We start from the raw sequence: 14360 nt of genomic DNA on the forward strand, positions 1-14360 counted from the left end.
CTTCAAAATTGCGTTTCTACTCTGAACCAATTATCATTCCGACCAGGAATTTCAGCTGAAAAATTGATTGCCATTTTTTTGTTTTTTTTAAATTTATTCTACGATCACTATTTCCAAAAAAAAATACCTCATTCCCATTTTGTTGACGCCAGAAATCTAAAAGTTTTTGATACTTTTTCCAAAGAATGCTCTTGGATCAGATCTGTTCTGTGAGTCATTCATTATTAGTTTTAGCTCCACTGATAATTATTAGTTTTAGCTCCACTGATAATAATTTTATTCAAAATGTTAATATTGTCATTGTTCCACATGAATATTATCATTGTTGCTACAATCCATCGCAAAAATCACCTTTTTCGCGAACAAAAAATCGCATAAAACTATTTTTTATGTTCCTCTTTTTGAAAGTTTTATGTTCAAATTTTAGTGTCGAAAAGTACCACACCGTTTGCCCCCACATGTCAATCGTACGTATGCCTTTTTCACTGTCGTATTAATATACATAAAACACTACTATTTATAAATGTCATTTCTGAAATTTACAGAAATCAAACCGGTTCCCCTTCTACTCTTTTCGCGATGAGGATCACTATCTTCTTGGTGTTCCTAATTTGTGGTGTTCTAATTCAGGTGTATGTATTTTCACACTTAGAAAAACGGTTTTTTTTTTCAGGAAGTGCATGGATTACGAATGCAGAATTGTGATTACTGTGTTAAAGTTCTTCAGTGTGTTTATGGTCAATTGAGAAAAAGTGTCCGTAGTAAACGTTTGTTAGGGAGCAAGTTGACGCACACATGTAAACGGTATCCTGAGGTATGTCTCTCAAAATTTGAAATTTCTGGTACAGTACCGGTCAAAAAAATATTGTAAAATGTATTTTTCATAGGGGTACGTACATACGTTGATTTTGTTGAATTTTTTTTCGAAATTTCTGGAATTTTTTCAAAACTTTAAACAAAAACGACCTATTTTTCGACTACTTTCTACTTTGTTAATTATGTTAACTAATGTAACATTTTTTCTTTTTAAAAATTAGCAAAATTTTCATTAGGAAATTTTCAACTGTGGCAGGCGGGCCGGCCCGGGGCCAGCCTTTTGCAACTATGATATTTTTCTGATCATTTCTGATCATTTGCACTATTTTCAGGGTTTGTTGCTCGGATGTCAAATTTCCAATCAGTTTGGAAACGTTGGAAAATTTATAACACAGCTAAATTGATAACTATGAATTCAAAAAACATTTAGAGAATTTATAGTTTTCCAACTATTTGCTGATTTCTGAAAAGGAAATAAACAGGTTTTGAACAAAAAAAAAAGCAAATAGCTCAATGATTAGGAAAAAGAAATTTTTCAAAGGCTTCCAGAAACGTTTATTATGCCTGTTCGATAAATGCTGTCTAATTTACAAAAAATTTCAGTATAAAAGAAGCTGTCTCAAATTCTCCAAGGCTCACCTGCTCACAATTTACAATGACATGCAACCTGAAAAATACGATCCTCGTAGAATCTGCACAGAGGTTCAGGTGAGTTATGACCTAGTATTTTTTCGCGGTTGTAAACCAGATGTGCGTTGTGGTTGGCCTCACATCTAGCCAGTTTCAGGAGTGTGCCTCGATTCCACTTGCCAGTGTCAATGAGCAATGAGGAGAACAACTGGTTGAAGAATTTGCTCCATTTTCATATTTTCTCATCTTCAGTTATATTTCTTTAGTCAATGATTATCTTCCTTCTCCAATGAATCTTTCTCCACTTGAGTGTGTATAACGAGACAACGCCAACGATACATTGAAAAATAAAAGACGGGGCCCCCCAAATATAATTAATAGAGCACAATTCCAGGGCTCTCCTCGCGGGGCCATTGGTTTTCACACCATCGACTCTTTTTGCCCCAGAAAATGTCTTTTCCATTCATTTCCTCCGTTTTTCTAGCCCCACTATGGGTATTGTATATGATTATGATTTTGGCAAGAAGAGAGCAGTTTTTTCTTCTTCCAGCTACGCTCTTATAAAGTAAACAATTTTATGTCCTTTTTGTGCCAGTTGCACTCTTTCTGTTTCAATCTTTGAAAGTGCCTTTTTGACCTTTGTGTTTTCTTGTTTCCCTCAAGAGAGAGTTTCAGATATAACGTCAGGTAAGAAAAAACAAGTGACTTTTTCGGTGCCTGATGGAAATGCCCCAGCGCCGCCCATTATTTTAGTTGAAGATTCCGAAATGAATGGTCCCGCCTCGCAACTGTTGAATAATTATCCGATTGTGCGGAGAGACACGATTGTAGATGAGAATGCTATGCAGGTAACCGTATTTCCTCTAATAGAAGATCGCCCAAAGCGTCAACTTTGAGCTCAATCATCTGAATTCTTCAAAAAGGTATGAAACACTTGTCAACTGATAAATTATTGGTGATATTGTGATAAATAGTTAATCAGCAAACAAATGTTTGATATCTCTCAAAGGAATCGAGATGATTGGTTTCAAAGTTGCCAGGACTTCTATTAGAGAAAATACAAAATGTTCATTTGTTGTAAATTCTGTTTAAAAAATCTTTAAAATTTCGCCTCAATTTATTTAAAATTCTGCCAACGATTTTGAAAATTGTTCGCTTTTCAATATATTTATCCTATTATTGAATTATGATAAACTGAGTTAACCTTTTTGGTGTCCACTACCTATGATTAAAATTCAGAAACTCATTTTTGCATACTTGTAATCCGGGCCTTTCCCGGCCCTTCGCGGGCCCTGCCATAGTTTCTTACAGAATCGAAATGTTTAGACCAACTAAAGTGGATATGATAGAGCTCGACGAGTACTATACAATAATATTTTGCGAAATATTGTATCTTCTCTGCGAACAAAGTTACAGGCCATGAAGGGGTTTTTTCCGGATGTGCCGAGCCGGGACGGGCTGCTTTTTTCGCTCTTCTTCGCCTGTAACTTTGTTTGCAAACAAGATACAGTTCTCGAGATAGTATCATTTTGTAGTACTCGTCGATCTCTATCATATTTAATTTAGTTGGTCTGAAAATAATATTCCTGAAAAAAAACACTGGCAGGGCCCGCAAAGGCCCGAGAAAGGCCCGAATTAGAAGTATGAATTTTTGTGAAATTTTTTCAAGTGTAATCAATTTTATAGCTTTTTCAACTCATTACGATTCAAAAGTTTGCCTAGGATATACAATTCTCTTATTAAGGAAATGTGAACATCACCAAGAAGGTTTTGTTCCTACTTTCATCTACTTCTGAGGTCCCATTTACTGTAAAAAGTAAATAATCTGATAGATAATCCTTCAAACTGAAAACTTTGAGCTGAATTATCTTATTGTCTGTGCGAGAAATAAAACAGTGTTAACTGACAAAACACTTCGGATATACTGTATTTCCTCTAATTGAAGCCCATGGGCTTCTATTTTTCAACCACCTTCTCAGAAAATGACCAAAAACTGAAATCACCGAAATATTTTTTAAAAAAAAAGACAGTGGTTGCAATAACCAAATAGACGAACTACACTATACGGACTGCACTAACTGAACTGCATGAACTTCTGTTAGAGGTTCTGCTTTCATGATTTTAAGCACATCGGAAGGTGGGCTTCTATTAGAGGTGGGCTTCAATTAAAGGTGGGCCTCTATTAGAGAAAATACGGTAATGGTGAACAACACATTAGTTGCCATCTTTTTTTTATATCCTTGACAGAAACCGAGAAAAATTGGTGTAAAATTAAAAGTTGGATGACTTCGTTGTTACATACTTTTGGGTACTCAATGAAAATGATGATTTTTGTATTTTCCCCGAAACTTCTATTTTAAAATTCTGATTACGAAATTAATCTTATTCAGCATCTTCTGCTCCATGAGAGCATTTGGAGTCATGCTTTCAAAAAGAAGAGGAAGCGTGCATCCAGCAAAAACCGCCCCTCCAAATTGAAACGATTTGTGTCACTTCTCCAGGTAATCCAAAATTTCAGCAGTTTTAAAACACTCTTATTTTCCAAAGCCTTTTCAGATCATTTATGACAAGTCTCGTGTTCACTACATAGTTCCTATTGTTCTTTTAATTGCATATTCTGTCCTTGGTGGCCTTATATTTTGGTCAATTGAACGACCGAATGAAGAAATAATGTTAGCTGATAAGGTGATAAGGCATCTGAAATGATAAATAACAAGAAAGATGATTTCAGAGGAATTACATCGCAGCGTTGACAGATGATTTGGTGGAAGTTCTCCTGCAGATTCATAACCGGTTGATTGATTTCAACAGGGCGTATGCCAATAACACATACTTGTTGATGTTACACTATCGAGGGTATCGGAAGTTTGCCTTGAATCAGATTCACAAAGTTTGCCAGGGTTTCAAGAATCCCAAAAATTTGTTTTTAAATTTTAGAGTGTCTACTGGTACACCCTCTCTACATTCTATCTGACAGAGCACGAAATGCACAAAGTTGTAGCTCTCCGTCCGAAAAATCCTGAGCAATTGTGGAAAAGGCATTTTGAGAGCAATTTCGGGAGAATAAGAGCTCTGAAAAATTATACAGAGCAGGTATAAAACAAGATTTTGTAGAATTTCTGACGCCTACTGTTTTCTATGATTTCAGTTATGTCTCCGATGTTGGGAGCTCGGAGTAGAGGGCGCAAATTTAGGGTGGACTAGGTACAATTATAGTCTTATGGTGTGTTCATGGATTTTGGAAAAAAAAAGATCAGGTTTGGATTTTTAAGGTTAACCAAAGTGTTGAGGAGTATAACAATTCCGTTGGTTTGGGACATGTGCTGACGCCGGTGTGGACGTTTTGGAATGCAATGTTTTTGGCAGGTAAATATCGATTTTTGTTTTACCGTCGAACCTTATCACTTTGTGAACCAGATTTTGAACAAAATATAAGGTTTAGGTTAAGAAGAACATTTAAAGAGTTTTCTGAAAAATTTTGAATCGGATAGCCAGTTTCAGCCGAGTGCCCGTAAAACCTGTAATAGAAGGGCCAAAATTGTCAACTTAAAGCACATACATTTGCTGTGAAAGATATCAAAAAAAATCAACTGATGAAACATTTCTGATATTATGATAAACAATTTATCAGTTGACAAAAAAGTAAAATTAGCTCAAAGTTAAAAGTTTAAAGGGTCCCTTCTATTACAGGTTTTACGGTATATCAGTTTCAGTACCAGAAATTGGGTTTTTAGTGGAAAACAATGTCTGGGACGTTTCAGAACATAAAGTTTGCTGTATTATGCTTAGTATTCAAAGAATATTTGGACTTCAAACATTTCCTCGAAACATTTTTAAGTTGAAATTTCAAATTTTCCGCCATTTTTTGAAGACAGCCGGCCCCTTTTTTTCAGTCACCACATATACCACAATAGGATATGGAAACATAACAGCCAAAACAAAACTTGGCAAACTGGCAGCAATGGTTTATGCTGTCATCGGCATCCCGCTCGTCCTCATGATACTTCACAAATCAGGTCGATTATTTTTAATGGGGTTGGAGCACGTGTGGGATTTTATTTTGAGGTTGGTGGCTCTTAATTTTTCTCTTATCGATTTTAACGTTTCAAGAATCACCGACAGTTTCTGCGTTGGATCGGGTACCAAGCGGGTGCGGAACACGAGTGAGGATCGGATTTCTGAAATGCCTCTTATTTTGGCTATTGGTATGTTAGGCTTAGAAATTCATGAAGTTATTAATGATTGATACAGGTGTCGCGTTCGGATGGATGTTTTTGTGTGCAGCCATTTTCCTGAGATTTGAGAAGGATTGGGATTATTTTAAAAGCTTTTATTTTTTCTTCTGTTCGTTGACTACAATAGGATATGGTTGGTGTCAGATTTGGTGTTTACCGTAACTTTGAGCTCAATTATCTCGATTTCTATGAGAGATTTTAAAATTTTGTTAGCTGATAAAATGTTTGTCATATTATCACTGACATTTGTCTAATTGACAAAATTGCTATATCTCTCACAAAAATCGAGATAATTGAGTTTTAAATGCACAGTCATTTGCTCCAGTAGAAGCCCATGTTATATATACACTTGAAGCTCAATTATCTCGGTTCCTTTGCAATATATCAATATGTTGTAAACTAATAAATTGTTAGTCGTGATGTGACCAATATTATATCAGTTGACAGATTTCAGATATCTCTTATAGGAACCCAGATAATCGAGCTCAAAGTCCACATATAGCGTCTACATCTTAGCGAGCAAATACTGTAACTTGAAGTCTATCCCGCTGAAACATCGAAAAAAAACCTTGAAAATTTTAATAATATTCAGGTGACGTAACACCTACAAATAGTGAAGATATGTTCATCATTTTTGGATTAATTATAATTGGTCTGTCATTAGTATCCATGTGCATTAATGTCATTCAACTTAAGCTCGAGAAGCTTTTCGAGGTATTCCATTTTTTTTACTTTCCCCCTTTTCCCCAAAAACACCCTAAATCCCTTCTCATCAGGAGCTCCTTCTCACTCTTATGGAAGAACTCAATGCCGATCCGGATGGCACTCATTTAAAAGCTGGTACTATTGGTGAGTGAGAAAAAGGCCATATTAATGCGAGGAGAGAGAGAGAAATCCCAGAAAAAGAAAAAGAGAAAAAGAATGGTCCTAGTGCATGTGATGAAGAATAATGTCTCTCTGTTTTGTAGGCGCCCGAGAGATGTGGCGAGCTTGGAAGAAGAGGCGAGGAAAGCTGGGTGATGGGTTGGAGAAAGCCAAGGGGGCACGGCAAGCGGCGAATAAAGCCAGCGAGAATTTTGTGAAGGTTTGTATTTGTTTAAATAAGGGAAAATCCGTTCATGGGAGAGAAGATATTCCAGATGCTTCCATTCTCTAGGAAAAGAGAACGTCAGCACTTGATAGCAGAGCTTCAGAAGAAGCTGCAAAGAAAGGAGAAAAGTACTCAGACGGATTTCGGTTACCCACACTGTGAGGAAGCCTACACCGAAACCAGTGATGTAGATAGCTGTGTTACAGATTTCCGCAATTCGGTCATCTCCGACAAATGTAAAATGATTGATGAGGTTGTTGGTAAATTGAGATTATTTTCAGCCCACCACCATCTGCTTCTAATCCCAGATGGTCCGATTTGTGGGCCGTCTCGATGTGAGAGCCGACCTGTTGTAGCGCTTGCCGAGGCCTCTTTGTGCTCATCGTCGTCCGTGAACCCGTCTTCTTATCCTTCTTCACACCGACCAAGCTCTACAATTCCATCGTCTTCTCCAGGATCCAGAGCATCAGCTCCGTCAGCAGCGAGCTCTGCAAAATCAGCACCGGCGGCTAGTCCTAGTCGTCAACCACCGTTTGTGGATTTTGATCCGAGTAGGAGGTGGACTTTTGTAGCGACGAATAGGGTAAATATACAGTATATACGACACTTTCTAAAAAAGGATTTATTGCTTTTTGAGACCACGAAATCCAATGAATTACCTCATTTCAGAACCAACGTGGCTATCCGCGTGGACTTGTTGTACCCTATATGTACACCCGACCTATGGTGACACCTCCTCATTTATTCAGATATTTTTTCAACCCTTAATATTTCAGAGTTCCGTAGTTCACACCACTGAAGTTAGACGACTCATAGCTGAATTGGATGTTCGTCTGCAAGTAAGGAATTTAAGAAATTAATCCTAAAATTTTCCGATTTTTTCAGGACTGTCGTTCTCTTGCCACCCCAACAAATTCCATACGAGGCACAGTTTCCGAGCGGTCGTTCTCAAGATCTGTAATTTCTGATTCGTCCATACCGGAAGAGTTATAACTACATAGAATACAGGCCTATAAGACATACAGAAACGCCTTTTTCAGTTGATTTTGATCATTTTCAGTAGTCTGGAGCTCGGCTGTCAAGTTCGCGACCTCTTTGAAAATTTTGAAGGGTGTAAAACAGAACTAAATTGAATATTCTGCATTCACAGAGTATTTTGAAAATTTCGACTTTTTCAGATATTTCACGATTACTGAAAGATTATTTCTCTGTTTTAGCCCGATGTCCTTGTTCCAGCTAGTTTTTGTTCTGAAAATGTGAAAAACAGGTGTCTTTTAGAAATTAGCAAATAGCTGGAAAACTTGAAATTTTAAAAAAATTCTGTGAATGCAAAGTTTTTGGTCTAGGTCTGTTTTACATCCTTTAGAATTTTTAAACTGATCGAAAACTTGTCAGCTCTATACTTTTGAAAATGTTCAAAATGGCTGAAACCCAACTGAGAAATGAGTTGTTGTATATCTAATTGACCCGCACATTATGTACTACTGTACCGCTAATTTTGTAAATTTCAATTTTTTTCGCTGTCAATAATTCGCTTCTGTTTTACCTCTGATTCTCTTTGTATTACGTCTTTCCAAATATTTTTCTAAATCTTTCATAAATTGTGAAATTCTCTGAAATCTTCTAAATAGTGTTGGTTTCCAGGTGGAAGGGGAAAAGACAACTGAAGAGGGGCTACCTACAACGAAAGACTCTTATTATTTCATCATCGGTCGTAGCAAAAGTGTTTCCGGTGAACACGAGCCGCCCCACCTAATATGAAAACAAACTTCCCAAACATTCCGAACGTCGGGCTGCTGATACACGCCCCAGGAAATGCTCATTCTTCCTTTTCTCTCTCTCTCTCTCTTCCACTTTTTTTTCGAAATTGTCTTTTTTTAGGAGTGGGATTTTTTCATCTTCATTCTCGGAAAGAAAATGAGAGGGATGGCTGCGTCTTAGTCACTAAAAGGGGTCCATCCATTAAATTGGCTCGCTAGCGATCCACTTCACTCTTTTCCCTTTTTTTTTTTGGTTTCCAAGCACTTTTTGTTTTATGAAAAAGTACAGAACGTTTTATGAGTAGAAGAAAATAACATAAAAATTTGTCTCTTCCATCTTCTCGCCAGTTAAAACCTCCTCGGAAGCCTGAACGTGTGTATTCAGCCTGAGGGCAACATTCTGACTCTTCACAACTTCTTTCCTCATCAAATTATTACTTTTTGGCTGTAGCTTGTTTTGTTTCCTTTTTGCAGAGACACATAAACCTAAAGCACTTTTTTCCCGTTGCTTTTCACTTTCTTCTTCCAAAAAAAAACGCCTCGGTCCACATCAATTTATTATTGGACCAGCGTGAAGATTCCTCCATTTACTCTCGCCTTTTTCTATTTATTCCGCGATTGTTCCAGTCAAAGCGTGTGAACTATCAAGGAGAGAAGACGATTCGGAGCACCTTCTCACCAATTTTTTTCCTTTTTTCTAATTGGGAATTCCTATGGATGGCAGAGGATATCGAGGTTTCTATACACCCACACTCGTCGACTTCATTGCGATGATATTGGCATGGACTTTTTTGGTTGTCACATTCCCGATTTCCGCGTTTTTCTGTATCAAAATGGTGAAGGAATATAATCGTATGGTGAGTTTTTATTCGAACTATTTTTAGAACAACTATGTGGTTCCCAGAGTTGTTACAACTGTTTAATTTTCTGGGTTACTGAGATTTTGATATACAAATTTTTAAAAGTGAAACTTCGAAGTTTCGTAATGTAGAAGAATTTAGACTTCTGAAATTTCAAAATTTCCGAATCTCCAAACTGACTTTTTTCACTTTCAGAATTCCCGAATTATCAAGAATCTGAATCTCTAATTTTATGGACTACTGAACAGTAGAGCTCTCAAATCTTCAAGTTTCCGATTTTCACACATCCGAGAGTATCAGATTTTCAATTCAAGTATTTCCAAAAATCTGATATCAAATACTTCAATTTTTACAGAACCTCTTTAATTAATTAGGAGAATCAGAATCTCCAAAAGTTAGGAGTTCAGAATATCAGAATTTCAGAAACTTCAAACTATCGGAAATTCCATAAAAAGAAATTTTTAATTCAGAATCAGAGAAACGGAAGTTGAGAATTTTTCTCAAATAACTATATCGAAAGCTCCAAAGTGTTGCGATTTCAAAAATTTGCGAATTTGGAAATTCCTTAATTTCTGAACATCTAAATCTTTGAATTTGAACTTTCTGAATTTGCAAATTCTTCCCAAACACTTCTGAATATCTGGATTTCTGCATTTAAATACAACATCAAGAGTTTGAAAACTTCTGAATTTCTAGAATTCAATATTCCGAAATATTTGAAATTCACAATTTCCGAATTTAAGTTTTCGAAACTACAAATACCGAAACTTTTTAATAGCAAACTTCTTTTTTTTGCAACCCTGAAGGTCTGAACCCCTTTAACAGTGGAAAATTTGATAAGAGTAGAGAAATAATTTTCCGGCGACAATTACTTTTTTGAAAAATATTTTGAACAAAGAATAGAAATTTTTTTCAAACCAAACATTTGGAAAAGGGGAATTTTGAATTTTTCAGAACTCCAACTTTATTCAGGGTTTGTAGAACCTTTTTGGTTTATCACAATTTTAATCTTCCGTTTCTTAAAAATTCATTTACTTCTTGCGACTTGCAGGTAATATTCCGCCTGGGAAGACTCTGGCACGACAATCCGAAAGGTCCTGGGCTCGTGCTCGTACTACCATTTATTGACGTTCACAAAACCGTCGACTTGAGGTAACCCCTATAATGCTAAACCCGACATTTTGAAATAATCACTATATCCGCTTACAGAGTGATGTCTTATGACGTTCCTACTCAAGAGATGTTGACAAGAGACAGTGTTACCATTGGCGTAGATGCCGCCGTGTATTACCGAACTAGGTAAATGAAAAAGCAGTCATTTGACAGTATGACTTCAATTTTTCAGTGATCCAATTGCCAGTTTATCACGGGTAAATGATGCTCATATGTCGACTCGTCAGTTGGCGCAATCGTCGTTAAGGAATGTATTAGGCACACGATCACTAGAAGAGCTCATGACAGATCGTCATGGGATTGCAATACAAGTTAAGCATATTCTGGATAGTGGTAAGTAAAAACTTATTTATCTTATGATTTTGAGTTTTTTGAGCAATTCTTTCAGCCACACTGTTCTGGGGGATTCATGTAGAGCGAGTAGAAATCAAGGACTTGAAGTTACCTAGAGACATGTGTCGTGCGATGGCGGCTGAAGCTGAAGCACAAAGAGAAAGTGATGCAAAAATTGTGATAGCTCAAGGAGAACTTGATGTAAGTGACAACATATAACAAGGATGTTTAAAATTCCATATGAATTTTCAAAATTACAGGCATCTCTGGCATATCATGAAGCTGCAAACGAACTAGCAGGTTCACCAACAGCTATACACCTTCGGCTGCTTCAGACACTTGTCAGAATATCGGCGATTGATAATCACACAATAGTGTTGCCATTTCCAATGGAATACATCAAGAAGGTGATGAGGAAAAAATGGATCCACAAATAAAGCTTTTATCGGTAAAATATGATTTATATGATTTCTGAAAATTTGTCGTCGCTTTCAACTTTCTTTCACATAATTTTTTTGCTAGAATAAAGAATGGGAGACATGAAAAAATGAATTTCTCAAAATTTGTTTCATTTTTTTAATTTTCCTGTTTTTAGTGTTTCAGCTACTTGTTGATTTTTGGAAAATACTCTTTTTTTGGCCTTTTGCGCTGAAATTGTGTAAAAACAGGTGTCTTTTAAAAATCGTCCAATAGCTGGAAAACTAGGGATTTCCAAAAAATTCTATGAATGCAGAGTTTTCAATCTGGGTTTGTTTTACACCCTCTTAAAATCTCAAAATGATAGGCAATTTGACAGCCGAGATCGAGGCTCCTGAAAATGACCAAAATTCAATGAAAAAATGCGTTGGCACAGTAGCCACATACTGTGTGAACGTTTATCACTGTTCACCGTCACTTCAAAATATATGCTGTAATTAAAAAAAAACCCTGTAAAGTTTTATGTCTCTCTACCTTTTAAAATAGATTTATTCAAAATTCAAATTCAAATTCATAAAAAATAATTGATTGGAAATTTTCCAAGTCTAAAAACCTGAAACGGTTGTGCACTAGCTAAAATTCGAAATGCGAGACCAAAATATACCGAAAATAAATAAATTACAAGTTTCAAAAAGAATGGCATTAAAAAAAGGAAGAAAGTTCTCTTAAACCGGATTAGAAGTGGACGCTGATGTCGCTGGCATCATTGGCTGCATTTCGAGTGTGGTGTCCTCCTCCGATGATTGATTCTCGAATTCGACTTCGGACATCAGCAACAACTTATCTCCAGCCAACGCTTTTCCGATACAAAGCACTTGTTCGGCGTGTTGAGCGACCAGTTGACGATGCCGTTGACGGATTCGTTTGAGCCTTAAACATTCTTGATACTGATTATCTCACACATCAGTACAACCAACCTTCTAGTCTCAAAAGCCGATTTGACTACAACGAATACGAAGGAGTTTGTGGCGGAGTTGAAGAGAAGGAAGAAGTGGTTCAGGTAGGTTGGCAAAAAATTTGGAGTGTTTGAAAATGGAATCATCATTTGGAAAACCATCTGGAATAAGAAAATATGAGATAGGGAGGAGTGGCTACTGTAGTTGTACCTGAATAGTGGCCATGGCGGTTGGAAGGCAGCGGAGGAAGAGGAACTTGCCAAGCAGCATTACGGAAATTGCCTGTGATTGTTCATTGATTTGTAAAAATATAGATTGTTAGACTAGCGTGATAATATATTAACTCTAGTGGGAAAACTGATTTACTGTAAAATAATTACAATAAAACGTGGAATGAGAAGGCACACTATTAATGTTGCCCTTCCATTAAAGGTTGTGTGGTAGAAAACAGGGATGAATTTCGAATATGTTTCAATTACTAGAGTAGTAGCTTTGTGAGTTGTGTCGTTATGATTTGACAATTAAATTCTATTCGAAAAGTGATGGAAGTTACCGTATTTGCTTTAATATAAGCCATGTACTTTGTGCTCAATCAATCTCGGTTTTCATAAAAGGTCTCAAAAGTTTGTCAACTAATAAAAGTATATCGTTAAACCATCCCCATTTTATCAGTTTACAACTTTTCTATATCTTTTGAAAAAACCGTGATAATTAAGCTCAAAGTGTCTGTATTTGGTTGGCTTCTATCAGAGTATTTACGGTAGGAATATTCGGCTGCTAAATCAATTCCAAAGTTTTATCTTATTGGCATCACCTTGAAGTTTTTCCAAAATCTTTCATTACTTTCTAAACCCCACGCACCTGTAAGCTTTTTGTCTTGTCCTTATCAGCTTGAAACAAATGATTCTGTCCTTGAGCAATTAAAATCGACGCACGGCTATCCATACTCTTTCTCATGCTCTTCAACGTAGAAATCGTGAGCAATGTGATAATAACGAATGGTCCAAAAGTTTTCACAATTGACAGAAAAATTGTGCGATAGAGCATCTTGTACCACTTGTTCTGCATCAGCGCCGTTTCAAGCATCTAAATAAAAAAATTTTGAATAACATTGTTCTATCTATGTGAACCTGTTCCGACGCGATTCCTTTGTAGACGCACGGCGCCAAATCATACTCAACGGTGCATGGAATGCATATAAGACATCCAACCAGTGTCATCATCAGCGGTATCCGAATCAAGCCTATAAACTTCACGATAAGACAAAGTAATCTCAAAATTCCTTCACCTCCGACAACCCGAGCGTAGCTTTTCCTTCGTTGCTTACGATGAACTGGAGCAAAGTGGAATGGACGTGTTACTGCGAAGAATCGTTCGGCGGTCACCTCAATGAGCATCCAAGTCTGAAATTCAAGAGTTTGTTTGAGGCTTCACAGTATTCCTTACAGATGTAATATGTCCACACTCCATTACAGCATTTGTGTAAGCCATATGCATGTCCCAAGGCTCATCTCGGAATCCAAAGTATTGCATAGTTGCCCACCAGGAATGGTGCCACATGCCGGCTCCAAGCATAATCTGAAAACACTTTTTCTCAAAAACACGAATGGAAAGTAAAACCCACAATGTCTAAAATAGCAAGACCTGTGAGGGAAACCAGCATCGATGTGTTGATGGATCGGGAGAACAGCTGTTTCAGCGAATAAAGATTTCCAATGATTCCAACTAGGATCACAACAAACGATACCGGTCCATCGAAAAGCAGAGCCCAAGATGTTGGAGGGTTTGGGCACACATTGGTCATCTTTACCCGATGATGAAACACAACCTTCTGGAAGTGAGGAAACATCCAATCAAAAAATGAACTCATGCGCGTGGGGAGAGGTGAAAAGAAAAAGGAACAAGGGGAAAAAGGTGCTCGGTGGTCGGTGGGAAAAGGGGGACAGCAAGGATTGATGGATATTTGAATGCAAAATGAGCTTCTTTAAAAAATATAGAGAAAAAGAGAAAACCTTTCTGGAAACAACTTGTCCTCTAGGCGAACGATGGTGAATATGCTAATGGACAATTTTGCAAGAGATACAAAACTC

The 14360-nt window shown here is 37.0% G+C and overlaps 3 protein-coding genes across 3 annotated transcripts; 2 read left to right on the forward strand and 1 right to left on the reverse strand.

Moving 5' to 3' along the window:
* Nucleotides 1-691: 691 nt before the first annotated feature.
* Nucleotides 692-7764, forward strand: Cbr-twk-44 (the record flags this gene model as incomplete). Its single annotated transcript, XM_045239108.1, has 18 exons — nucleotides 692-814; nucleotides 1366-1524; nucleotides 2112-2294; nucleotides 3837-3947; nucleotides 4003-4131; nucleotides 4178-4336; nucleotides 4384-4539; nucleotides 4595-4669; nucleotides 4719-4812; nucleotides 5208-5651; nucleotides 5698-5814; nucleotides 6274-6395; nucleotides 6458-6530; nucleotides 6650-6765; nucleotides 6809-7354; nucleotides 7441-7497; nucleotides 7548-7610; nucleotides 7657-7764. 18 exons carry the CDS (start codon nucleotides 692-694, stop codon nucleotides 7762-7764), a joined length of 2835 nt encoding a protein of 944 aa, XP_045096154.1.
* Nucleotides 7765-9244: 1480 nt separating this feature from the next.
* On the forward strand, nucleotides 9245-11334 carry Cbr-sto-3 (the record flags this gene model as incomplete). Its single annotated transcript, XM_002643888.1, has 6 exons — nucleotides 9245-9388; nucleotides 10443-10543; nucleotides 10601-10690; nucleotides 10737-10897; nucleotides 10953-11098; nucleotides 11158-11334. The coding sequence occupies 6 exons, from the start codon at nucleotides 9245-9247 to the stop codon at nucleotides 11332-11334; spliced, it is 819 nt and encodes a 272-aa protein (XP_002643934.1).
* Nucleotides 11335-12039: 705 nt separating this feature from the next.
* CBG17285 lies at nucleotides 12040-14074 on the reverse strand (the record flags this gene model as incomplete). The annotated part of the gene is made up of 7 exons (XM_002643889.1): nucleotides 12040-12244; nucleotides 12292-12431; nucleotides 12481-12552; nucleotides 13132-13356; nucleotides 13401-13673; nucleotides 13717-13848; nucleotides 13895-14074. 7 exons carry the CDS (start codon nucleotides 14072-14074, stop codon nucleotides 12040-12042), a joined length of 1227 nt encoding a protein of 408 aa, XP_002643935.1.
* Between the last annotated feature and the right edge of the window lie 286 nt (nucleotides 14075-14360).

The sequence above is a fragment of the Caenorhabditis briggsae genome, assembly GCF_000004555.2.
Source record: "Caenorhabditis briggsae complete genome, chrX, whole genome shotgun sequence".
Lineage (NCBI taxonomy): Eukaryota > Metazoa > Nematoda > Chromadorea > Rhabditida > Rhabditidae > Caenorhabditis > Caenorhabditis briggsae.